Source organism: Malurus melanocephalus, unplaced genomic scaffold (assembly GCF_030028575.1).
Source record: "Malurus melanocephalus ecotype Western Australia unplaced genomic scaffold, MMel_1.1 scaffold_442, whole genome shotgun sequence".
In the NCBI taxonomy this organism is placed as follows: Eukaryota; Metazoa; Chordata; class Aves; order Passeriformes; family Maluridae; genus Malurus; species Malurus melanocephalus.
In genome coordinates, this window is record NW_026623674.1 from 410,316 (window position 1) to 438,038 (window position 27,723).

Here is a 27,723-nt window from a genome sequence, read left to right on the forward strand (position 1 = left end):
AATCCACCATTAAGTGTCACTTGTGTGCCAAAGTGCAGCACAAGGCAGCAGAGCAGGTCACAAGCAAGGCAGCTGGGACAGCTTTARGAGCTGCAGCCTGAGGCTGCCCAAGGACAAGGCCTGCAGGGAGAAGGGCACTTTGCCATGGCAGAATCCTCCCATAAGCCACAGAACAATGGACAATCTCAGCTGTACCACTGGAGACTGGAACAAACACACTACACTCTCCAACCTGGCAAAATCTGCATTTAATTTACAACATAGTAAAGGTTACAGGTAAAAAGCTCAACAGAAGTGTGAAAAGGCCTATTACATATTACACAAGTGTACAAATGTCTGTACAAAGCCCCTCGATGTTCCTGTTCCCTCCTGGCCAGCACGGCCCCTAAGCTCTGAAATAATAAGAGCTGGTTCAGAGCCAGGGAGGAGAAGAGCTTTAAAAAACGAGCAGTGAAGCTTCCCTTGTCAAGAAAAATCTTGCAAAGAGCCACTTGCAGAAAAAACCAACCCCAAACCCAACCCCCCTCCCCCCAAAATAAAACAAAAAACCCTAAAACAAAACAGAAAAAGAAGAAAACCTGCTCAACTTTTGTTTGTCCTGACTAGTCTTACCCTAAAGAGTTGCCTTCAGAGAGCAACTGGCTGGGAAATGAAAATCCTACAGGCCAGACTATAGAGAGAGATTTTGAGTCATTGTGGGAGCACTGGGAAGCAGAACAAACGCCCAACGTCTGAATCATCAATGGCAACTTAAACACAGAGCAATGCAGCTGGATCATGGAGCAGGTGCTGAATCCACACATGGAATAGTCTGAGCTGGATGTGATGGTGTGGAGAGGAAATAAAGCAGTCTCTAAAGCCAAGGCTCTTGTGAGCTGGGCAGCTGCCAGCTCAGTTTTACCTCAAGGACATGATTGAAGCAATCACTGCAGAGCAGAACTAACAGAGATTTTGGAGCATCTGTCTAAAAAGGGGTCTGGTGCATCCAGCACCCCAGCTCACTGGAACACAGCACTGATCCAGCACCATCCAGCACCCCAGCTCACTGGAACACAGCACTGATTGAGCACCATCCAGCACCCCAGCTCACTGGAACACAGCACTGATGCAGCACCCCAGCTCACTGGAACACAGCCCTGGCCTAGCAACCTGGCACTACTTCTCCAAGGCAGCTGCAGTCCTGAACACAGTGAACAGCCAGGTACATGCCCTCATTTTAGTGCACATTTCCTGGATCCCCCAAACAACAAAGGAATGTGGCTCGTGGCTGAACTGCATTAGAGAGTGTACAAAATTCCAGAGTCATTGTAAGAGTAACAGAGCTCTGGCCCTACCTTGGGTAAAGTACAGCCAGTGTCTGAATATGTGAATAATTTTCAAATCTAAACCCAGGAACTGAAGAACTTGAGCAACAACCATCTACCAAGAATTAATATTCTGGTTCTCAGCAGCATTCAATTCTCACCTGCTGTTCCCAGCAGCCAAAATATTTGTGTGTAGGGAAACACGCCAGTCCTCCCAGTTTTGTGTCTTGTTCAATCTCATATACTTGGAGCTTACAAGTTCCATTTGCAAATAAWAATGAAACTATTTAAGGTACAGGTGCCACCACGTCTGAAAGAAACTTCACTGTRTTAACTTCACCCCGAGTTATCCAGGGGAGTCACCACGGCACAGTGCAGACAGTGCCTGTCCCTGTCAGATGCTCTGACCCTTCACCTGTGCACCCTGTATCCATCCCACAGACCCCATCCTGCAGCACTGAACAAAGCTAAGGAACCCACCTATTGCTTATCCATCTCAGCTCATGACTCATGGGATGCTCTAGTGTTTTACATGGAAATTAAAACAAGCGGTAGCCAAACTTAAAAAAATAATAGAGGATGCCCCACATTGGTGGGGCTTTGAAAATATAAAAAATAAAAGCTGACCTATATTCCACAAGTTTTACAACTCCTACTAATGGGATTCTGCAAGGCTTGGACCCACAAACATTTCCTCCTAACAGAGCTGCTCTGCTGCGAGCACGTCCAGCAGCCATCACAGTTAGCCCAGCACTGACATACACAGACCTGCAGGGTCATGCCATAAGTGATAATTAAATTGTGTGACTGCCCCTTTGACTTGTGGATCCAAGCCCACACAAAGACCTCTGGGACACTGGTGGCTAAGAAAAGGCTGTAGGGGTTTTGGTTCAAAAGGAGATGGGAGCTGTATTGTTTCGTTTTTTAACAGACATATAAAAACATTTGAAGACAGATCTTTAAAGGATATTTCACTTCTCCAATCTTGGTATTACATCTGTTAGGACACTGAAATTTTAAAAAGATGATACCACACATGAAAAGTTTCTGGAGTTGTTAACTCCCATCCTCCCTAAGCCCAGCTCAGATCAGCAGGGACGGGGTCGGCTTCTTGCCCGGCCAGGCTTCCTTGGCGTATTTCTTCTTCTTGGGTTCATTCACAGCTTCAGGGTTGAAGACAGCGGGGTTTGGAGCTGGGTTCATGTTCACTGTGGAGGGCACAACTGGAGTCAAGTCCACATCAGGGGCGAGGTTGGGGTAGGGCATGGGCAGCCCCCCGATGAGCGCGGTCCCATGGACRCCGTGTGACTGCGACCCCGCCTCGTTGTGGGTGGGGGGCAGCCCCCCGTACAATCCTCCGCTGTAGGGGAAGCTCTGCATGCGCCGCGACGTGGAGTCATCTGTGGTCAGCGAGCCTGCGTTCTCCAGGCGCTTCTTCTGCAGATGGAAGTGGTTAAGAATTATTCACACTGCATGAAACCAGTGCCAAGGCCATYTCACCCAAAAGACACCTCAATTTGCCACATCCAGAATGCTTAGAGACCATGTCCCAGTCTTTGTCCTACAAGGTTTTTCCTGGGTTCCCTTGAAAGCCACAATAATAAACTCTTAGAAGTGAACAGTGCAGGAAGATGACAAAAGCTGATACTCAGGTGTTAACCTAGATGAAGTCTGAGCACTTCACCTCCTGTACACTCCTGCCAGTCTTAAGTTTATCCTGAACAAAGACTGAGTGGGTCATATAATGTCCTGGGTTGAAAGGGACCCACCAGGCTCATCGAGTCYAACTCCTGGCCCTGCAMAGCACACCCCAAGAATTCCAYCCTGTGCCTGTTTGTTGTAACACAAACCTTCCCTCCCCCACAGAAAGAAACCACAACTTCAAGATCACTTGTGTAATTTTGCTCCTGATCATTGGAATCTTCTCTTGCAATCTGGGTTTATGGACTATTATCCTTCTACACRTGATGTTATTTAGTCTATAACAGCAATAAGTGAAATTGCTGTTATACAGTGGCATAGCTGCTCTGATGTTCTGCAGATCTTCCCTCCTCCTTGCATATTCCAATTAAATAGAACACTGGCAACACATTCATCTTGGAACAAAACCAAAACCTGCTTGTTCTACTACACAAATTTATGAAACCTTCAACACAGTATTTAAATGAACAAACTCTCATTTTTCCCTTCCATTTTCCACATTTCCCACAATTTTATCTGATGACTGGAACTAATGAACTGAATTTCTAGAAAGTATTTCTTCTAGGGAGGAAAAAATATCACCACTGATCCCATGTGTTATTAAAAAAAAGAGCTAAAGCTGGGTTCAAAGGGAAATGGTCAAATTTGGTAAAAAATTGCAAAAACATGGACATGCCTTCGCTTAACAAWGAAACACTTTCCATCTGGGAGCATTCTGTTTGTAAGGTACAATTCATAAATCATAAAGTGAGTTCATCAATGTCATGTGCTAATGAGAAAGTTGGGAGTCAGCCCATACCTTCACAGGGACCACTGCTGTCTGTACCATGTTCCGGAACCGCCCCACAGACGGGTCCACGTCCTCTGCAAAGCAACAACAGTGATGCCTTCAGTGAGCACATGGGAAAASCAGAACCTCTGTGGGCTAAAGGAAYCTGTATGAAAAACTGGAACCTTCTTCTCCCAAAGCCAGCACTCCAGCAGCTCMCAGTAAGCACAAATGTGGCCAGATAAAGACAGGGACTTGGGGGACACTYTCCCTTGTCTCCAGATGGCTCATCATGCACCCCAAATGCTTCCCCTCAAATGGAGAATGGGAAAGGGAACAGCTGGATGGGCAGGTAGGGATCAGACTGGCTGGAGTTTGGACTGAAAGMTGCTGCTGACAAGGCACTGCATGTGCTAAAGGCACAGCAGCCAGACCYCAAAGTCCTTGGGGAGCCTTGAAGGAGTCAGAGGCAGTCAGTGTGAGTCTCTYGAAGTCTGGAAAAATTATCTGGTTTTCTGCAATGAGAATGACTGTGTTTGCATTAKGGCATTAGGATGTTCTGAGCACTGAAATGCATCCCATTATAAACCAGAATGGTCACTCTGGGCACCAAAGGAACCACCTCCACACTGTATTTCAAAATGCCTGCTCATTAATTAACTACTCTTATTAACAAGAATATTTTCCATATAAAGTATGATTGATAAGCATGCCATTAATAAAGAACAGCTAAAGGAGAAAARAAGACTAATTTGGAACTGAATACATCTTCAAATGCATCAGTTTGAATGAGGATTGAGGATGACTTGGTTCAGATGTGCAAAAAAGTAGCAAAAACCATCTGAGCTTGAGACATCCCAGTATGGAAAGCATTAAAACAGACGAAAAGCAAAGAAGTTCTATTCCCACTGAGATTCTAAAAGGGCAAAAAATGTAAACCACCTTCCTCCTTTTGGACCCATGACATGTCTCCAGTATCTGACAGAGTACTGAACAATGAAGCCAAGTGTGATATCCCCATCCTGTTCAGAGCATGCCGTTGCTTTACAGGTAGAACAGAAGAAACAGAAAGTGGTCACAGACTTCAGTGAGACATGGTGGCAGCTTCTGTGAAATGGCAGATCCCAAATATTGACTGCCAAACTTCTGTTCTCCTTATCCATCCACAGCCATGAGGACTCCCTACAAGAATAMTGGAAGGAGGTCCTGAAGGGCTTCAGCTGAGGAATAAAGAAAGCTCCTTACCCGGATTGATGATCTCATCATCATCACTGAACGTCACTCTGGAGTTCTTTCGTTTTCGCTTTGGCCTCTGGATGTCCAAGTTCCCTTCCTCAATGGTCAGTGTGGAGATCCTTTTGTTGTGGGCTGTATTAAACTCTGTCAGATTCTAATAGCAAATTTAGAGATGAAAGAGTTTCAGCAAATAATGTATATGAAGTCTGATTTGATCACAAGATTGTGCACATCAGAAAACCACAGGATAYTGTTTAGTTTCAGCTTCAGACCCTGAGGAACAAGCAGAGGTTCAGGGCTGCAATGAGCTGCCCTGAGAGGCTGCAGTTTCTCTGCAGAGATATTTAGAATGGAGCACAATCCTGCGCAGCCTACTCCAGGTAGCCCTACTTGAGCTGGTTGATGATTCTGAGAGGTCCTTTCCCACAACTACAATCTGTGAATGCCAGACACCACTCCTCCCTCTTCATTAGCTAACTTAGGGAAAAGGGCAGCAACTCACAGGTAACTGGCAATGGGAACAGTGTGGGAAAGCACCCCTGAACTGGGGCAATGTTAGCTGGAGAGCATGTCCCTGGGAAATTTTGATAAGATGACCACTGGCATAGTAAGATTATTAGGTCCATGATTCTAGCAAGCAGCATGATCACAGGTTAATCATTGCAGATGAGATGGTCTGGGTGTATMTGACAGCCAAAGACACCTCAGACTATCTTCAAAGCCAAGAAATCARGAACCTGAACCTAAGGAAGTATTAGCCAGGGWAGTTGTTCRGTCACTATTCCTGGTGGCATTTWAAAGACATTTAGAYGTGGCACTTAAGAWTGTTTTAGGGTCTTTTTGGCCCATGTGACAGATTAAAATGTGCCTAAACAACTGGCAAACACAGTGGGTGCTTTGCTGATACTGTGAGGTGGGATAGTGCTTTTTATCAGGGCAATATCCTTCCTTTCACACCTGGCTCCGTTGTAAAACTACACATCCCAGCCCTCTAACCCCTCCTCCATTGGGGAAGGTACTGGGCCATTCTCATTCTGACCTACAGCTGAAGGTTTTTTCCCTCTGATGGGGCATAACCAGCTCAACTGCRCTGACATGAGAGGCAGGGTCATKCTTKGAAAGGTCATAAACCATCAAAGACWCCCAAGRTRYCCCCAGACTMATTTCTGGGCCTTCCACCAGAGGACTGCAAGMGATTCACAGTCTTGCAACATACAGTGTAAAACTTGCCCTGCCCAGGGGAGGTACCTGGGWGTCCACCTAAAGCCATTAAACTCTRTTYTGAGGGCTTCCCTCATCCCCAAGGATCAAGACTGCAACCATCACTTCAACCAGTGGAYATCAAGTCTTGTTGCTGGACCCATGGGTGGTGAGATCTTTCTGCTCGTATCCTTTCTCTTTGTTACACATTTTCTTAAGTGTTATTTTTATACTTTTCTATAATAATTAATTATAACCAAAACAGCTRCATACCTCCTTTCCATTGCAACCACCTGGTTCTAAAATAAACCCTACATATATATATACTTATAAACATTTATTCAGTGTTTTTGCACTCCACTCTGCTCCCAGGGATCTATAAGCAAGAATCTGAGTTAAACTCATCTTCAGGGATGGGTCATAACAGGACAGTGTTAAATTTATGGATTTGATGATATTAAAGGTCTTTTCCAACCTAAATGGTATATTCCTAAATGGTATTTTCAACCCATATGATTCCATGTCTCTATGCAAATGAGCAGGGAATGCTGTCCTAGCTGGAAATGCCACTGAGGCAGTGCCATCATACTCACGTCCAGTTCTGTCTCCTCCTCTGGCAGCCCCAGCAAACCCTTGAGCTCCTCATCCTCACCACCCATCTTCTCATCCCCTTTCACCGCTGAGGGCAGCGTCTGYGGCTTCTCTCGCAGAGTGTATGCACGGGTGGAGGCTCCAAATGAAACCGTGGAGTCAATGGGGATCTGCTGGGGTTTGTGAGCTTCCAAACGGATATGACCCAAGAATGTGCCATGTGCTGAGGACATCAAAATACAAAACAGTTTGTTGAGCTTGGGATTAAGGTATTCCAGTTCAAGCCTGAGAATTTCAGAAACTGTAACARTTGTTCCAAGGTACAAGGCACTGAGGTACTGCTGAAAGCATCAGCTATGTAGACCCACCATCTTGAAAACTCACATAACACACATCAGTAGTCCTCCAACAGTCATGGAAATAAATTACAAACACCCTCTACTTTTCTGTATTCCTGCAGGTTCTAATGTACTATGTCTGGACAGTAAAAAATCACCTGACAGGTTTCAGACCTTGGGAAATCACCCTCAGCAGAAAAGGCTTCACTAAAATTGGGATGGGAAGGCCAAGTCACTTTCCTCCTCTCCTTTGGCCTCTAATGAGTTAAAAATGTTTGAAACACATAGTGAGGCAGCTGTAGGCTGACTGAAGCAAATGCTCCTTTGCCCTATGCCGTCTATCTTTCCCTATGATGCAAATTCCAATTTGTCACGTCTGTCACAGTGTGGACAACAATGGAAAAGGAAAAAGTGTCTCAGATTCAGATGTTTAAGCTGTGAAGTATTGCTCTTCTGTCTGGTTAAATGCCACACTACTTACTGCTGTTCAGATCTATGAGGAAAACCCTCTTGAGATGTTTGTGATAGACCAAGGCAGCATGGACCCGAGAGCAAGACTGGTGGTCAATGGTAAAATCGCACAGATCAGGATTTCTCCCAAAGAGATAGTATTTCTTCTCATCAATGATAAGTTTCTGAGGTAGAATATCAAACAGAGAAGCATATTAGACTCCTAGAACCTTTTGGATCTTCCTGAAAAAAATTCAAGAACATGAATAAATAGAGCAAATTCAAAACAAAGCATCAACAGCTCATCAATATTTCAGTTTAGTCTGGCACTGTTAAATACAGAAACTCAAATCTGCTCTTTGTAAAATCAGAACAGCTGAATATGGGAGAGTCACAGTTATTCCCTTCCCCCTCCCAGCCAACACTGAACAGTCTGGGAAGGACAGYCACTCTTCAAAGCATTAGACTGCCTCATAGAAGATATCTTTGACATCTGCTCCCAGAGATTTTAACACATTCCTTGATCAATGATCTCAGGCCTTGTCTAAGGTAAGAATCCATGCTCAGTGATCTCTGGTCTGATAAAGGACATCAAAAGTATACTTTTGTACAAAAATTGACCTATAGGAGATTTCAGACCTCTGGTATAAAGATGCAAAACAATACTGAGTATGGTGTGATCTGAATCCATATTAGTCTATTCAAGTAAACCATTAATTTCAGGCATTTCTGCTTTTTTCATCCTAGTTCTAATCTCTTCTTTAGAAAAGGTCGTACAAACCTTAGTATCAGTTACATAAAACATCTCTGTAAAGTGAGGGACATGTTGACAAAGTCCTACAGTATTTCTGTTACCAGACCATGTTGYTGAAGGAACTTCTTACACCTGACTGCTGCAGTACCTGAGCAGGGCATGTGCAGAACCTTCTCAGTGGGTCCCAAGAACCTCGTCTAATCTGTACTCTCCTGCTCCAGCTGCACAAGGCTAAGGCTGGCAGTGCATTACACATCTCTTAAGAGGCTTCTCCTGCTTTTTGAAACATTCAAAGCCCATGTTTCAATAGCATCATCCAGGGAATGCTAAAGATACATTTTCCACTGAAAAAAAMCCCGATCTTGGTTCAGGAGAGCACTGCTTCCATGAGATAGTCTCATATGAACAAACATTTTGCCTGCTTGAGCACCTGGATTTCTCCCTCTGCCTCCTTGCATTCCCAGCTATTCAGTCCTCAATCCCACTGTCATGCATCTGAGCAAAGGTTTTGCCCTTCAAAGCCTTTTTTTTCCTGCGTTAATCTTCCCCCATTTGAATGGGCTGGATCAGTTTTCTTTTGGTCAGACACATGTCCCAGCTGCTCCAGGGAAGCACCGGATCCCAGGCACTGGGTGGGTGATGCTGACAATCTCCCTCTCTGGCACAGCATTCCAGCCAAGCAGATGTTTGTCCTCACTYTGCCAGGTACAAACTACCTGCTCAGTTACAACCAGCCAGTGTGTGACAGGTCCAGGGGCTGGGCTGAGGTTTTCTGAGCTGTCAGATGACACAATGAGCACCCACACTGTGACTCGTTCTGGGGGACCACCAAGTCATACACAAAATAAGGAGACAGCTTGGAACAAGAAGCAGTGTTCATACTCCTCTGCCTTATCCACAAGGACAAAAATCCCATTGTGAACCTCAGTTGCTACTACAGATCATCTTGCAAATCCCATCTCTTTACCTGCCTATCAACTATGAACTCCAAGGCTTTAGCACTCCTAAAGTCACATATCACTTCCCCACCTTTTTTTTTTTCCCTGATTTTTCCCCCACACATGTGGTCTGTATTTTCCAGGTTGGATTTTCCAACATTCTGTTGAATAGCTGTCAGCCCCCATGTTGCAAGTTCGCATCATCTAGTATTCAGTTACAAGCATTTAATTTATTTCTGCATGTTTAGAAGAATTAATTGAACAACCTGACTCCACACTTGTATACATCTGTATAACAATTTTACAACTGATTGGTCCTTTAGATAATACTCTGTTAAATGTCTTATTCCCCACCAACTCAAGGCATACAATTTRAACACCAATTGATGACAGTGAYTGCTTTGTGAAATCTACTGACTCAYATATTTTGGCCTGCCTTCTTAAAAGAAGAGGATTTAGGTGATAAAGGTGTGTGTATTTACCAGCTCTGACACTCACTACTAAACCAAAAAACTTTTAAACCTCTGGCCAGTTTCAACCAGTGCTGTAGGTTTATTAAATTTCAAGYGATTCTATGAAAACAGAAAACTAAATAGAATGATAACTTCATCAATCCCTTCASTGATACACAGGCTGGCAGAAAATCCAAAAGAATGCCAATACTTAGACTTCAACCACAAAGTATGGTTTGGTATGGCAGCAGTGACAATTGGGAATTCACCTACAAGGATATGGTCTACTGACAAATGAAGTGCAAATGCAAAATGCAAGTGATTTTTCTGCAACAGGGAGACATAAAACATGCAAGTGTGTCCCATGAATCGGTTTGTCTGGTGCAGAGCAATGCATCTCAAAGTATATTCAGATTAAAACCATGAGAAATTACTATATTGAGTTTATTGGGTTCTGCTCTCACTTGGCCACTTGATCATCACTTTTTGTCTCTTCACAAATGCTGGTTTTCACAAGACCCCTCAAGATAACCAGAAAGTATAAGCCACAGATGAAGAGCTTAAACTAGTATGTGGTCTCCTCAATCCTTTCTGATTGAATTTTATTTCATTTTTTTTTATTCCACCTGTAAACAGACCCTTCCACTTCCTCCCTATATGCTCCACACATCACTGTGCCTTTGTGAAGCTTTTCCCTGCATTTCTTAACCATCACTACACAAGTCTTTCTGATATTTTCCCTTAAGATTAGAGTTGTTTCATCCAGCTGTTGATGCAACAACACCGTAACTGTTACATCAYATCTTTTGAGGAACCCTGGTTAGGTTTTCTGGGGATTCAACTTTCCAGCACTGGATTTATATCCCGCATTCTGCAGTTCCTTACTCATTTAGTTTAGYACTCTGACTCTTCCCACACTCAACACCTTTGCACTTGTTAATTCTATGATTCCACACTGTAAAGAAAATGAGTATTACCTTTCCTTTTATTGCAAATTTGAAAGTAAGTCCTGTATAAACACAGCTCTGATAACAACAAGTGKAAGATGATTTATTCCTTCACAAACAGCGCTCAGCTCCACAAGTAGTTACCTCACAATTTCAATTACCATAAAAATTGATCAAGTAATTTCTCATTCTTGCCCACAACTGAAACCAAAAGCATCCTGTAAGTTTTCCTTTGTGCCTGTTACACACAAACAATACTGCCCTGACTGGACAGCACTTTTAAGACATTTTGCAAAGACACAAATTCATGGAAATATTGTAGCAAATCACCAACAGAGAAAATAATTTTATTGTGTTTAATTCAAGGTAACGTTTCCAAAATGTTCTGTGCCTCTGAGCTATAACCCAGTGTCTTCCTTCACACACTGAGCTTAAACACTGCATGGCTTGTTTTGCTGTTGCACTTTGCAGACCCAGCAATCACAGGGTGACCCTCAGACCTCTGCACGAGGCTGAGACACCGATGGCTCGGTTAGTATCAAGTGCTTAGTAACCCACAGGATTCAACAATGGTCTTCATTACTGATGGCTACCAGGAAAGAAAAACTGAAAAGCTCTCTGCCATCTGTATGGAACAGGGAAACACAAGGATCACATACAGGTGTACAGCTGCCATGCACACACACAGGACCTTGTTTCAYGTACCCACCACAGGCGAGGGGATTAAAGCCATCACCAGTACACTGTGCAAGGCCACAATGCAGCTCTGCAGGCAGGTGAGTGTGCTCCAAGGAACAGCCTGACAGAACTGCCTCTCAGCCCAAGAGTAGCAGCAGCCAGGCCTTTGTGGCACACACTGGTCCTGTGCTGGGCCAGCATCACCCACTGAGGGCATGGGAGCTGTGCCACACYGAGCCAACAGCAGCAGGTGGAACACAGCCCCACAGGCACTCCCCAATCTCTGTGTGATCCCATCCTCCACTGAATCTCCCACGCAGCAGAGTGGCTACAGCTGCTGATGGTGTTCAGTGCTCTGCGTGGCAGCAAAGAGAAGCTTTTTAGGTTATCAAGAGCTGATATTCAAAAGAGGGAATTGGGATGCTTGTACCAYCCCCACCTTTCCAGAACAGAGACACCAGGCTCACAGAGCTAGCTTGGGCAGCAAAGCCTCAGAGTCTGAAAGCACCAGGACAATGGTCCTGGGCTGTCAATTTAAAAGCACATTTTCTCATCCATTGCCAAAAACAATGGTGCATCCTCAGCTTCCATATGGCATTTTTCTTTTTTTTCCAGTCCTGACCAGGACTCCCATGATGGACATTCACCTGGCACCTGAGGAGCAATTCAGCAATTCACTGAACTCTTCATCCTAAAGCTCCGTCCACGCTCAAAAATCCAAAAGAAACATGACATGCAAAACCCCACAGAATCAATCCCCCATGTAGGAAAGCTGCATTTTGCTTAGCCACCTGCCACACACCAAAAACCCCAAAGTCACGGCCATGTATCTTTGATCCCTAAATCTCATTCACGGCCTGAAAGAAATATTGGAAAACTCAGTGCCAAGTGCATCCCTACCCCAGGTGCTGCTGCCAGGATGGCACTGAGAAGGTTGAGTTCAGAAACAATCCTACTGCAGGTCTCTGAGCTCAGAACATGATTCTGAACATCTAACAGTAGCAGGGGAGGCAGAATTCAGCAGCTGTTGAAGACAAACAGGGGTGCAAAGGGTTCCAGAAGCGCTGGGAAGTGGCGATGGGGGAGTGTCCTGAGTGTCTGTGCTGGCATGGATCAAATCAGCCACGCCTGGCATGAGCTGAATTGCTGCTCTGAAGACACAATGCCTGTGTGCCCTAACTCCTTTCCAATTAAGGCTGACCACAGATCTCTAAGGTCAAGACCAGCTTTGCCAATTTTCTATCTTTAAATCCAGAGTAAGTGTACTCTCTTAAAAAAAAGCAATGGGCTATAAAGAAAAGCTGCATGTATAAAGAAAAACCTCATTTGTGGCCTGAAAAAACACAAGTTTATTTGTGAGACACCTATTTGTGACATCTCTATCTGCTTCCTATCCACTACAAATATACCACTAACTTAACCAAACTCCAAATAGTAAATCTCTCCTGCTAGACACCAGAAGGAATACTTAATACTGTTACATGTGGTAGCATACACTAAATACCAGCCAAGATCTTAAGCTGTCTAGATCTTGATACAACACTGATTTCCTAATTTTCCAATTTTTTTTGTTCAGAAAACTTGGCTCAGCTTTGCAAAGCTTTGCCCAGAAACGTTTTTCTGTTTCAGTCACCTTCAAGTTAGGAGTCTCTCCACAGCTGAATTCACTGGTTTGGGTTTTCTCTGTCAACCATGCTAAAGAGACTTTATATATTACTTTCAGTGTGATGTAAGACAAAATATGAAAYAGAGAATGAGGTGGTGCTGTAATAAAAATAACTTGCTGTATCTGTGCTGATCACAACACTGTTCACAGATCCTSAATGTGGGAGGAAAAATCAAACTGTATTGCATACTGCAGGACAGAGCAGCACTCTTACAAAATACAGGACACCTGGTTAATCTGACTGTAATGCAAAATAAAAAATGAACTGACCAGACAGGTTTCTCAAACAAGTGGTACAAAGGGAAGRGGTTTAACTGATGGAAGCACTGCATGGTATGAAGCTGACCTAAAGCATGGGCAAGGGAAAAATCACTGCATTCATTGTTTCAGAGCAAAACAAACTGATTTGAAGATAATGAATACATGAGAGAAAGGAAATTCTTATGACTAAGTGTGGAAAATGCTGGGGAATGTTCTACTGCTGGTGCCTATGTACATGATAAACCAAGCTCATCAAACTCTACTGCCATACCTCAATGAGTTTGTCTCCTTTGACTACATCCAGGTGTAAGCCAGGTGGTGGTTTCCCTGCCCTGGAAAATAAAGAAAGGAAAAATACAATATCAAAACATGTACTAAAAAAATTTGTTAGTGTTAGAGCTGCTCAAGCTACAGACCAAACCTACACAAATGTAAGCAGAAGTATTTTGGGGGAAATATGAAGATCCCATAATTTTCTTTTGCCCCCTGCAGATTCCTTCTGACAATACATAAACTAAGACTTTTTATAGTAAGAGTGAAGGTAAAGGACATGAAGCATCTCAAGCTTTAMCTCTCCAGATAAAAACCAGCTGATTTACACAACAAACAGAGCAGCCCCTGAGAGAACATGGTATGAGGCAGGAAGAGACCAACAACTAGAGACAGGCTGGGACTGTTTGCTCAAGGGCTCTGTTTTCTCATGTGACCCTMAAAACAGCACATCTCTACCCCTGGCTGCTGAGGGAAACAGAAACTTCTACCACCCTTCCCCTCTAGGCTGGTAATGGCAAAAATCTCAAACAGGCTCTGTACACACCTGTAATTCTATAAAAGTGCTGGTCAATAGCCAGTGTTTCTCCACACTTAGCTATGCTCACACTTCCTTGCCAACACAGGTAACACAGTCCTAGAGGGGCCTCTGCCTTTTGGCAGCACTATCCTCCCTCACCACATTGCACACAAAACAGTTCCTGCAGCCCTACTGCTCCTGCTCAGCTCCTGTGTGACAAACTGTCAGCAGTTATTCTCACCTGGGCGAAGAGAACACAGAGACCCGAGGGACTCTGCAGTGCACAGCCAGCACATGGTGAACCCATGGGGATTAGCAGAAACATACTGGSCATGGGCATTTACAGTGCTCAAACCCAGGAAGSTGCTGTGGTACCAATACCCTGCCCYGCACCACACYGGATCCTTTGGCTCTTGGCAGCAAAGGATCTTTTYCTGCTCAGGTATCTCAGAATCTGCATCTCTAGTACTCCTCATGGATAACATCTCTGCTGCTCGTCTCTAAGGCTGGASCAGCTTTCTAGGCAGCAGCAGTGACCTAGTTCTGGCTGCACTGCTGCCTTGCTGAGGAACTCCACAGAGATCATGTTCTCATTCTGATCAGTGCATGGAGCCAGCCCAGGGAACACTGACAATGGGCAGCAATGCTCTAAGGGTGGCTGCAGAAGAAAGAAAGGTCACTGGTAGCTTAAGTTGTTTTGAAGGGGTTCAATATAGATGTTCATGTTTCTGAGATGTGCTTTACTTTTGATGGATCCTTCTGTGTTGCCAGGTCAGCTCCCCTCAATAACTTCATGTAAGAACACAGTCTCTTATTATTTCTACTTCAGTTCTCTCCCGAGCATTTTCCTTTCTTGCTTCCAATCCATTAACCAGCCTGCCCAGATCTCTCTGGCCCTTCCTGAGTCTACCACTTTGGGACTTTCACAAGTTTTCCTGCCAGGCCCTTCTGAAAGACTGTGGATAAACCACCCTAACAAGGACATGGTTAATATTGACTCTTGTTGTTTTGGATGAACAAAYAGCAGTGGCAAAAGCAGAGGRTACAAARCTAAAGCACAATCTGCTRAAGTGRTGACTGCTTCTAGAAATGGGATTAYRGTGRTGTGGGGCACAGACCAGCAAGCAAAAATGCTCCCAAAGGTGGGACACAGTCCATGTGATGAGCTGAATCCCCCCACCACAGCCAGGGAAGTGCCTCCTCTTGGCCACTGCTTGAGCAACTTAGAACCAGGCTATGCCCAAGCACTGCTGTCTCCTCCTGTGTGCCCTGCAGATCTCAGTGCTCAGTTTTCACTGAAAAAGGTTCCTTTCATGGATTCATGTCCACTTCTCAGTATTCCCTCTTTCTGTCCCTGAGCAGTGAAAAACTTGGTTTACCCCCTTCCTCTGAAATTGCCAGGTTCTGGTTACTCTGCAACACAACTTTTGATAATTTTCACACACCAGCCTTACTCTGATCAAATAACAGCTACTTCTCCAATTTTTCTTTTCAAACAGGTAAACCTTTCAACAAATTCATTCTACAAATCTACTTCTTACTCAGTCTAGCCTCTGCTTTTCCTTTCAGTGATCTCYTCCTTGATACTCAATGGTCAGTCTACCTAACATATTTAAACGATTTCCTCCCTGTACCTGTCAGGTCACAGGAGARCACCCAAATGCTCTAGCACAACCCTTCTTCTGTAAAGCTGAATCCTGTCTGATGGTCATCTTTTGCCATATACCAGCTCTGATTTTTCACTGCCCCCTCTACTTTTAGTTTCACCCTTGCTCTTATTTTTACTCTCCCTTTACCCTCAACCTTATTTTGAACAGATAAACCAAGCCCAGCATTATTACAAGGTAGTGCCTTCAGATATGAATTAAAGTGCTTGAAAAATCCACCTATTCTCTGGCTTCTTTTGGACTGAGAATCCTTTGTAGGCAGCATTTCCTTCATCTACCTATTCCTGCAAAACACTCAACACAGGAAGGCTGTAAATATTGATTATGATACCATGGGAACAAACTCAGAGAAGTAATTTCTAACAAATTACCCATTTGGAGCATTAAATCAATGTCACAGTTCTGGCTGCCCAAGTTAGATATCTGAAAAGCCTTTTAATGAAAAWAGTAGAAAACTTCCCCCGTTCTATATTCAAAACTAATTAGCTCCAGAGTCATCAAAGATCAGAAGTAATGCCYGGATTTGGAAGTATCAGTAACCCTTCACATGCTCTGCCCCTTCAGACCTCTCACCTCATGGATCAAGGAAYCAAACATGAATGGAAATCTCTTGCAAAAAACTACCAGAAGAAAGCTTGTTAGAAAGCTGGCCCAATGCTGTTACAGGAGAGCAGTTTTTTCCCCTCTTTGTCCAATGTTAAAAGAAAAACATTTTGTCCTTTTCCAYTAACTAATGTGCTAAAATATCCACTAAACTAATTTTCCTACACTGTTCTGAAGGATGAAGAATTACTTTGTCAGCAGATTGTCCTCTCCACAGAAAGGACACACAGGGATAGCTCTTAGCACTGCCCCAAGGCCAATGCCCTCCTATCACAACTTGGCTCCAGCTCAAGTGCTTGTGCTWGAAAATGAGAAACAAGAAGCTCTTCTGTACCTTCCAGATGGTGCATCAGAGTCCCCAGTGCCTTCCCAGAGCAGCAGCCTTCAAGTGACCTGAAAATAACCTCTGCGAATGCACTGATTGTGATGGTCACTACTTGGGTGAGTTTGACTGAGACACAGGGTGCTCTGACTGCCTCTGGGAGATGTGAAGCCTTCCAGAAAATTAATGGAGCTGATTGGCAAGAAGAACATGAGCATTACCAGGGTCATTAAAGGAATTTTTTTGATCAGAGAAGAGATCAGGGGATACATCACATTAGAGCTTTTCTTCTCTAACAGGGAGTCCAAGGAAGTCAWGGAAGTGCCAGAAAGTTAAGAACTGATAAAGAGTGACAAACTGTAAACCCCAAGCAGCTTCAGCCAGGCACTCAAAGAGAACTCACCAATTTTTTACACTTAACTGTTCAGCAGCCTACTACTTAAACACCATCACTGTCAGAAATGCAGGTATCAACTGATGCTGCTAATTTTTAAGTGTAYTTCAGGAGTGATCTGGATATGATATACAGCAAAGTCAATTCTGACTGGGAAAATGGTGGAGTATTTAATTTGGAATAAACCTACAATGAGCAGCCATTCCAATGGCCTGTCCAGTTCAGGGCTGACTGAAAGCTAAAGCACGTTTTTAAAGGCACTGTCCAAATGCTCCGAAACCCTGACAAGGCTGGAGCACTCACCAGGCTTGTGGGATGTGTGTTCAGTGTCTGACCACCCTCTYCRTAAAGARATATCTCCTAATGTCCAGTCTGGACCTCCCCTGATGAAGCTGTCACAGAATCACAGACTGGGTCAGGTTAGAARGGATCACTGTGGATCACCTGGTCCCACCTCCCTGCACAGCCAAGGATTGTGCCAGATCTCTCTGGAATATCTCCGGTGAGGGAGACTCCACTCCCTCTTTGGGCAGTCTGCCTCATGTCCAGGTGGAACTTCGTGGCCATCGTTTCCTGCCGTTTCTCTTGTGCCATTGCTGGATCCCACGAAGCAGAGCCTGCTCCCTGCTCTCAGCCCTCCCTGCAGACAGGGACAGACAGGGCTATGAACCCCTCTCGAGGCTGAACAGYCCCAGTTCCCTCAGCCTTTCCTCAGCAGGGAGATGCTCCAGGCCCTYCCTCACCTCTGCAYCCTCTGCTGGCCCAGCTCCAGGAGTCCATGTCTCTCCTGTACTGAGGAGCCAGAGCTGGACACAGCACTCCAGATATGATCCCACACACATCCYGGATCATTTGGTTACCAGGGAAAAGAGATCAGCACCTGTCTCTCCATGTTCCCTCCTCAGGACACTGTAGAAGCTGTATTACTGAGCACAAGCAGCACAGAGAGGAAATGAGTAACAGCCAGCCCAGAATAGTCATCTATCTTGCCTGCATACCAATACACAGCAGCACTTTTTCTTCAGGAAACTGATGATATGTGGGGATGATGGTTCTTCAAATGCCAGGGAAACATTTTTTATTGATTAAAGAAAGATAGACCTTGCTTTGAAAAAGACATAATTTGCTCCTTTCAGTCTTGGTAAAAATCCCAAAATGACAGTGACTGTGCTGAAAGAATGTCTTGTTTGTCAGAAGAAAACCAAGCACTGAAAGATCTTCTATTCTGCCTAAGAACAACTCAACATCCGGGGAAGGGAGTTAACATAGTAGTTGGGTAAAACTGATATACATTAGCCAAATGAGCTATTTGCAATAGAAAGCAGGCATATTCATGGATGAGGAGAAATAAGTACGGAATTGAGACTGGCATCTACTCCAGAACTGTTGTTCACCATCTGTACAATGGATGGGGAATTACAAAATGGGCTGTTTTCATACTCTAAATAATTTTAATGGGGTGTCTTTTTTGTTTTGTTTTTGTTTTATTATTGCAAGATGAACTTTGATTAAAATGATACTCTTCAAAACCTGCATACAAGCCACAAACTATTTACACAGTGGCCCAAAAATACTGTGTTCATGTTTCTCTACACCATTTCTCCTGGAAAAGGAAAGCACTGTTCAATCAGGAGAGCAGTGCTGCTGCTGTATGGTGCCAAGAACTCTCCTTATCTTTCACATTCTTGTGGAATTGTATCAGGCAGATCAAACTGACAAGCCCAGAACAAGGAGCCGTCTGCAAAATAAGAACTGCCTTCASTAACCAGTATCAGGTGCCTCACAGGAAAACTCTCCCAGTTTCCAMCAACTCAAAGACTTCCTGAGCCATACTTGCTAACCACTTAAACAGCCATGTAACTAAASTGATTTAAGAAGCCACATAAACTATGCATTCACAGAATTTTACACAAACAATTTCATAGATCATCTACCAATAGCTGAAGCAACTTCTCCACTATTTGGCCACAAACCTGYTTGCYATTAATTTYATTTGGCAAACTCTTGTCCTTCTCMAAAGGACAGGAWGCRCATTTCCTGCAGAACCTCAGTTCACTATTCAAAGACACCCAACAYCTCTTTTGGTTGTTCCTTTTCAGACTGAAGAGCAACCTGGGCTAAGCATCTGTAGCACAGCTTCCTGTATCTTTGATTGAAATAATATTTAAAAATAATACTTGACAGAAAGAATTCACATGGGTTTTGAATGGCCTTAGGCTGAAGGAAGGCAGGGTTAGATTAGATATAAGGGAATAATTGCTACCTGTGAGCATAGTGAGGCCATGACATAGGTTGCCCAGAGAAGCTGTGGCTGCCCCTGGATCCCTGGAAGTGTSCAAGGCCAAGCTGGAGGGGCTTGGAGCATCCTGGGATAGTGAAAGACATCCTTGCCCATGGCAGGGCTGGAATAAGATAAGCTTTAGKGTCCCTTCCAGCTCAAACCATTCTGGGATTCTATGAATTTACCAAAATTACTGAAGACAAGCAGGAAGATGTAAACAAGGCTTCTATACCGTTGTTTTTAAAAAAAGATTTTGACCAAATTATGAAATGGTTCTGTGGAAATTAAAGTGTGATGGGGAAAGACTACACCAGCAGGAGAATGCAAATAACTCAGAGTCAGGAAAAAGGAGGGCTCTGTGCGGGCCCTGTTTTCTTTATATGCAGTCTGAAAGAAAAGAGCTAACAAACAAATGAGGAAAACCACTTATGACAACAGTTATGGAGGAAACTCAAACTAGATTCAAATGTGACAAATTAATCTGATACTGAACTACAGTTTGAGAAAACATCCTCAAGCAGCTGCGAATTGGCACTGCTGAGTCCATGCTATGGAAAAACCACCTGAACCACACAAACACAATCAAAGTTCCAGGCTCCTTACTGTCACTCTGGACAGACCCAAAGCCATGTGACRATGGTCAGAAGGAATCACAGGAACACTACTCAACAACTGACAAAGCAATGACATCAGAAGGAAGAAACTATAAATACATAATGTTTTAACATGAATGCTGCATTAGCTCTTGTTCTCTTGTCAAGAAGGAGAAACTAGGGTGATAACCAGCATGGATGTCTTCATGGATAGCAAGAGAGAAAAAAATAATAGAGAACTCTTTGCCTCCTCAATCAACAGGACAAAACCAGAGTATACATTGTTGTGTGAAACAAAAGAAACAAGGAGCCCTGGATCTGAAAACAGCCCTAGATTGGAGTGCCTTTTCTAATACATAATTTTCATTGTCACTCAGCATGGTGGGATAAAATTTGAATAAACAAAACTTTAAAAATTTGTGGAGATTAGTTCTGGTTTTAGCTGTTAAACATGACCACCCAGACAGAGCCTTCAGCTCCCAAAATCCCTTTGTGCCTGATGGCCAAACAAGAGGATGGAATACTTCAGGCTTATGCCTAAGTTATTGGTCACTAAACCACAGCGCCAGGAAACCCACTAAGCTGTTGTTYTCAAAGATTTTGGCTGGTTTTATGTTCTTTTCTACTGAAAGAAATCAGAATAAATAAAATCCTCCTCTTACCAAGACRTTGGTTGATCACAAAGCTGTTGCTCATCGTGTGTACCAGTAATGGAAATGAGTGATGTGCCTTTCTCAAAGCACAACACACACCACAGGAACATCCCCAAGCTGGCACTGGAATTTGGTTAGGTGACAATTTCCTCTGCTCTTAGAACCATTATTCTTGCTAAACTTCCAGTTGTAAGAAACACAGTTTAAAAAACTTGAGGTTCACACTAGATGACTACAGGCCTTTTGTGAACTGAAAAAAAAATGCACTGTGTTTTCTGGAAGATTTCTGATTAGAAATGTGGCTGCTTCGACTGAACAAAGCATTCCACTTGGATGAAAGAATTTGCCCAACTTCACCTTGGCACTGTGCACCTTTTCTTGTTACAATGCAGCTCCACATAGAACTAGATTTTACTGCCTTGTTTTGGTTCCYTTGGTTACTTCCACAGGAACAAAGTCTCCACAGTGAAATTTGGAAATTGTATAAAAAATTTAATTCCTGAGAGCAACGCCATAAATAATCTATTGAGAGAACTTCAGGTTTTATGACATCAAAAGTTAATTCAAATGGCACTGAATTAAACAGGAAAATTAGTATTAAGTAGTGAGCAATAAYAGAATAATTGTTTCATAAGATTATTCCTACATTTTCAGAGTGAGAGCAGATATACTGGAAGTATAATTTACTTGCAGAAATCAGAGGAAGACAGGACTGTGACATTTATGTCTACCAGGAAAACATTATTATTCTGACAGCTTGATTTCCATCTGATTTTTTTTACCACATCCTTTAATTTCCATTCTAATTTTTCTTACTCTTTCCCTTCAGTTATAAAAAATATTCCCTTTTTTACCTAAAGGTAAGCTTCATTAAGTACAAGTAACACAGACTACGCATTTTCATGAGCATCTTTTACAACAGCACTGACCCTTCTCTACCTTCACACACAGAATCCTAGAATGGTTGGGAAGGGACCTTAAATATCATCTCATTCYATGGGCAGGRACACCTTCCACTAAACCAGGTTACTCCAAACCCCATCCAGCCTGGCCTTGGACACTTCCAGGGATCCAGGGGCAGCCACAGCTTCTCTGRGCAACCTATGTCAGAGCCTCCCCACMCTCMCAGGGAASAATCCCTTCCCAATATCCCATCCATCCCTGCCCTCTGGCACTGGGAAGCCATTCCCTGTGTCCTGTCCCTCCAGCCCTTGGCCCCAGTCCCTCTCCAGCTCTCCTGGAGCATGTTCAGGCACAGGAAGGGGCTCTAAGGTCTCCCTGAATCATTCTCTTCTCCATGTGAACACCCCCAGCTCTCTCAGCCTGGCTCCAGAGCAGAGGAGCTCCAGCCCTCAGAGCACTCCACGGCCTCCTCTGGACTCATTCCTACAGCTCCATGTCCTGTGCTGGGACCCCAGGGCTGGAGGCAGTTCTGCAGGTGGGGTCTCAGAATCTCCCCCTTCCCCTGCTGCCCAAACTGGGGGATGAGCTCAGGGCATGGGAACAGGGGGTTCTGGGTGCCAGCACTCATGTGCGGGGTACTGTTGAGCTTCTCATCAGGCAACACACCCAAGTCCTTCTCCTAAAGGCTGCTCTCCATGCATTCTCCACCCAGCCTGTATATGTGCATGGGACTGCCCCAAAATATCACCCATCAGGTACAGTATCAGTGTTTTCATTCTGTTCAATTGTTCAAAACCAGTTCTGTGCCACTGGTGACTGATGGTCACCCTGACTGTATACTTGTATAGGTTCTTTTATTTCTGAATAGTTACTTTCTGGCTTTAAGAAGTTCTTGTTCTTGGTCTCTGTTTTCCACCATTTATTTCTGCATTTTATCTTATTTTACTGTCCTGGTCTTCATATTATACCAAAAGGACTGGATAATACTCTGGTCTTTATGCTGATCATATTTAGATCACTAACAAGTACTGTGGTCACTTTTGTCAAGGTAATTAATAAAAATCCTCCTACACTAACAAAGTCGGCCCACAGACTATTCCACTGCCATTAGCTCCTCAAAGTCAATTCCTTACAAATGCATGGCTCTTGTATGAATCCTCTACTGCTTCCTAAAATGATAATTTCCTGTGTGTCCTGGGACAAACAGTCTTGAAGAGAGATGGTCCATCTGACAGTCAGTCTTTGGCAGACCCAGCACCTCTGCCTTCCTGCCTTGAATGATTAGTCCCTTCCCTACATGGCTGAGCAGCTGCACATGAGACACTTGGATTTTCCTACAGCAGATGCATGCATGGATTTGTTGGCCTTATAGAAGATATCAACTGCTTACAATGATTAGCAATTAAATATTTACAAGGGATACCACAGAAGGAAAATAAGTTCCAACAAGGTTTTTAAAAGATTAAAAGACCTACAAGTAAGGAAATCTTTGCTCTGTACTAGAAACAGAAAATTGTTTCCTTGCTTTCTTCACCTCATGATCCACAGGCCAGACCATGTCTCTGTAACAAAGATAAACCATTTCAGAGAAGAAGGACAAGACCATTAACMCTTTGGAATGTGCCAAGTAAGAGAACTGAAGTTTCAAAAATCACGTTCTCTTCCACAGGGCAGATTCAATGCTGACATGCCAACAGGGTTAGAATATCTACACGCATCTGAAACTCAGCAGCCTGACTGAAATAAGTCATTACAAGAAATTCTGAGCTGTTGCTATTAAGGACATAGACARGACAGCCTTAATTCTATTGTGTTAGTTTAAAACTAGGTCAATTATTTGGATTTCTAAACGTGGACTCAGAAACCTAAATTTAATCACTTCCTAAAAATCTTGGCCTCTGTGACTACTGCACACACCTTCATGTCCAACTTCAAGGACAGGGTGGAACTTGCAGAATTCTGGAGCTCATCCTCTCCAGAAATTTGTGTAAAAGCATTGCCAGGAATAGTCAGTTCTTTACCAAAGTAACTGAAAAGAAACAATTCCTGCCTTCAAAACAAACTATTTCAAATGCATGTCCATCCCAGGACAAACCTGAGATCCCCACTACTGGTGTGTCAAGACAGAGTAAAGAAAGAGTCACAATTCCAAATGCAAGTTACACTAGGTCAAAAGGACAAGTAGGCAGTACCCATCAAACATCTGATGGTCACTTCACAACTACACACCAGATAATCTGCACCTCAGAGAAATCACTTTTACACCCTAACGTCTGCTCAGAAGGTTTGCAAAAGTTTTAATCAAACTAGGATATGTAATTGTTATCTAAAGACATTTTTTGATCTCATGGCATGGCTAAATTTTAATCTACAGGAAATATTAGCACMATCTTTATTCCAACTGTAAATGCATAGCCCAAATCTTTGCTAACGTGTACAGAGGAATTACAGTACATGCATAAACACATTCTGGCATCAGCAAGTCCTATTCTGATGGCAACCCTTGTTTTTCATCAGTTTTAAGCAAGTTTAGCTGCTGGAAACACAAGGAAAGAAAGAATAAATATTTTATGGATTATGAACAAGTAACCTGTAACAGCACAAAAACTGAATTAGAGCCACAACTTAAAATTGATTAAAACTGGGAATTTCAGTGCAGAAGTCTTTTCTGTAAACACGGTACTCAAATACTATCCAAGTTATGGAAGAACAGGTACAATGATAGAGGCAAACCTCAAAAGCATGAACAACAACTTAAAGGCAAGGAAAAAAGTCACTTATTTTGATTACATCTAAGATGYATTTCTCATATGATCGGTGTTTGCAGCCCCCAGGCAGCATTCCTTAGAGGCAGGAATATAAATAGGTAAAGAAACACTGTGATTTTGATTTTAATAGAGGTCGATAAGACCAAAAATAGTTCACTACAGAAGAAGCTGCTCCTGACTGTGAAGACTCTCTGCAACTCCATGCTTTTGGTCACCCAAAGCTCTTGGAATGAAGCCCTACAAAGCTGCCTGTACAGGAGATTTTTTGATGCCTGTGTAAGACCAAGCTTCCTGCAGGATACTTTCACCCCCTATTAAGTCAGAGCTTTGAATAACATCACTACTGGTCCAAGTGTGCTACTGCAAACCACTTCCACTCTGGAGAATCCTGCCTGGGAAAGGCCCTTCACTGATTCCACACCATACCTGTGCACTCTTTGGTTGGCTCTGAAAGGAACAMATACTTTAAAACCATGAGCTGGAATCTGCAGTTCAGTAGATGTCAGCAGAAGGCATCCAGTGCTTTAACATGAAATACATTCTACTTGTTTTGCAGAACAGAAAAATAACAAAAAATTAATAAATCCTGGTAGGAGAACTCCTTGCTTGTAAGGGATGAGGCCACGTTTATCACCAGCCAGCATCACMCAACACTTCCCATTTTAGGTTTACTATTCAGCACAACACAAACACTGTGACTGAAACCTCTCTAGACTGGCTACCTGCTAGTYCACTTTTTTCAATTTTACTCTTATGAAACTACAGCTTTTGGGTTTTGAAAGAAGCATTAAGGAAAAAAAAATCTTTCACTGGTATTAGCTGCCATGTCTGCATGTGCCAACTGGACAAGATCAAACTGTATCAGGCACTCCTTTACTTCACAGGTACAAACACACAAATTGCCCAGACTTGGTCCTTAAAATCATTATGACGTACAGACATGTAACAGAGTCTGAGAGAAAATAAAAAATTTTCTTACAATATATAAGGAGAGAGTCCAGACAGGAACTCTGCTGCAGCCAAGAACAATTTTGGAATATTATTGTAAAAGTACATTCAGGTTGCAATAAGTGAATTGCAAAAAAATCTTCAAAATGTGAGAACAGAACAAGATGTGGCACCCAAACATACTCTCCTTACTCCTGGATTTGGATCCTCTCCCAAACCCCACCTCACTTCTCACTCAGCACAACAGACTGTGCTTCAGAACCAAACCAGGGCAGGAACATTGGGAAACTCTGCCTGTCAAACCCTGCCCTGCTGCAGCTAAAGACAGAACAGGTACCTGAAGAGGCCCTCACACTCACAGGTGTTACAGTTCTCCACTCCAGATCCGATTTCTTTAGGAATTGTTCTGCAATAGCATGTGAGCCACTGAGACTGAGCATTTCAAAAGCTGTACTTCCCCAGCTGTTTCATCCACAGCTTTCAAAAGCACAAGTCATTCCTATTTRCCATTGAATATAATGCATATTGTGGTCACTGTTGTATAAAAACACTAGAAAAAAAAAAATACACTTCAAGTTGAATATCCACAATAATTTTTCACTTTATCTAGTCTATTGTGTTATCATCTTATGGAACACCATCCTGTCTCATGTAGATGTTTATTACTGTGTATGTTCATCACCAATAAGACCCTAAAACACATGAAGAATTCTTTTCCATGAGAAGGTTAAATGGTTTTACCAACTAAAGCAGGCACTTATAAACCAGGTCAAAACTAAAACGCATTCATGCTCTGAGCTCCAWCACAAAGCACAGAGAGGTACAACACAGCTGAGTGTGCAGGGACAGCCTGGGCTCTGCAGGGCTGGACCACACAACTGCTCCAGTTCTCCCGTGTAATGGTGTGCGATTTAAAACACAACTGTACTCATACCAACGCTCTGGCACCCAAAGAAGACAGCAGAGCCAAGATCTCGACAGTGATGCATCAGAACACCCAGAACAAACGAACAAGAGCCTGATCCAAGGCTCTACTCCCGGCAGGAGGGCGGGCCAGGACATTTTGAGGGATCCCTTCCGATGCGGGCTTTCCCACGACTCTGACCCAGCCAAATGCGTGGTCGCGATGCTTCTTCTCCAACACTTCTCTTAGCCCTGACTTCTTAACTCAAGATAATAAAAACCCCAGGCTACATTCAAGCTCACAGATTACCCGTACCGGACACATCCCTTTTGCAGGATATTTAATTCCTACCACATCACGCATTCTGTCTGAGCTCTTGGGAAAAGCCCCGGCACCACGGGGAGGGCCCATGGCCCCCTCGATGGCAGCACCCGCAGAGCCGCGCCCGGGCCCGGACCCCGTCGGCTCTGCCAGCCCTACACGGCCCCCGGGAGCGCAGCCCCGCGCCCCTCATCCCCCTCATCCCCCGCGGCCGCTCACCAGCTCGGGCACTCGAACAGGGACCCGCCRCCCGCCGGGGCCGCGCTCGCCGCCATCTTGGCTCTGCCCCATTCAGACGGCGCGGGGCACCATGGGAGGCGGGATCGGCGCGCGGCGATCCCAGCGTGCCCCGCGCAGCGCCGGCGGGGCGGGGAGTGGGCGGGGCCTATTGGTGCTCCGCCTCCCGCGGGCTCGCCCCGCCCCCGCGCGGGAACAGCGCGGGAACTGCCGGCAGCGGCGGTGCTGTGCCTGAACGGGGGAACAGCGCTGGTACCGCCCCTGGAACCGGGGGACAGCACCCGTACCGCCTCTGGAACCGGGGGACAGCACCCGTACCGCCTCTGGAACCGGGGGACAGCTCCGGTACCGCCCCTGAACACGGGGACAGCGCCCGTACCGCCCCTGGACACGGGGACAGCGCCCGTACCGCCTCTGGAACGCGGGAACAGCGCCCGTATCGCCTCTGGAACGCGGGAACAGCGCCCGTGCCGCCCCTGGAACGGGGGGACAGCGCCGGTACCGTCGCTGGACAGGGGGACAGCGCCCGTATCGCCCCTGCAAACGGGGGGACAGCGCCCGTACCGCCCCTGAACCCGGGAACAGCGCTGGTACGGCCCCTGGAACACGGGGACAGCTCCGGCACCGTCCCTGGACACGAGGACAGCGCCGGTGCCGTCCCTGAAACGCGGGGAGAGCTCCGGTACCGCCCCYGKAACGGAGGGACTGCCACGGTACCACCCCTGGAACGGGGGGAGAGCGAGCTCCGGTACCGCCCCTGGAACGGGGGGACAGCGCCGGTGCCGTCCCTGCAACGCGGGGAGAGAGAGCTCCGGTACCGCCCCCGGAACGGAGGGATTGCCACGGTACCGCCCCTGGAACGGGGGGACAGCGCCGGTGCCGTCCCTGAAACGCGGGCAGAGAGAGCTCCGGTACCGCCCCTGGAATGCGCGGACAGCTCCGGTACCASTCCTGGAACGCGGGGACAGCTCCTATGGCCGAGCAGAGCCCCGGGCAGAGCCGCGGTTCGAGCACACACAGCTGAGCCGGTACGTGCCAAAAGCCGCCTCTCTCC

General features: G+C 44.8%; 1 protein-coding gene and 1 non-coding gene across 2 annotated transcripts; both read right to left on the reverse strand.

The window, feature by feature from the left end:
- Positions 1-213: 213 nt before the first annotated feature.
- On the reverse strand, positions 214-26,760 carry PPP1R8 (protein phosphatase 1 regulatory subunit 8). The gene is made up of 7 exons (XM_057380287.1): positions 26,652-26,760; positions 13,557-13,617; positions 7,621-7,774; positions 6,804-7,024; positions 5,020-5,164; positions 3,805-3,869; positions 214-2,741 (listed from the first exon to the last, which is right to left on the reverse strand). Exons 1-7 carry the CDS (start codon positions 26,705-26,707, stop codon positions 2,388-2,390), a joined length of 1,056 nt encoding a protein of 351 aa, XP_057236270.1. The 5' UTR covers positions 26,708-26,760; the 3' UTR covers positions 214-2,387.
- On the reverse strand, positions 11,064-11,228 carry LOC130581899 (small Cajal body-specific RNA 1). Its single transcript, XR_008966276.1, has one exon. It is a non-coding gene; the product is annotated as a small Cajal body-specific RNA 1 (non-coding RNA).
- Positions 26,761-27,723: the final 963 nt, after the last annotated feature.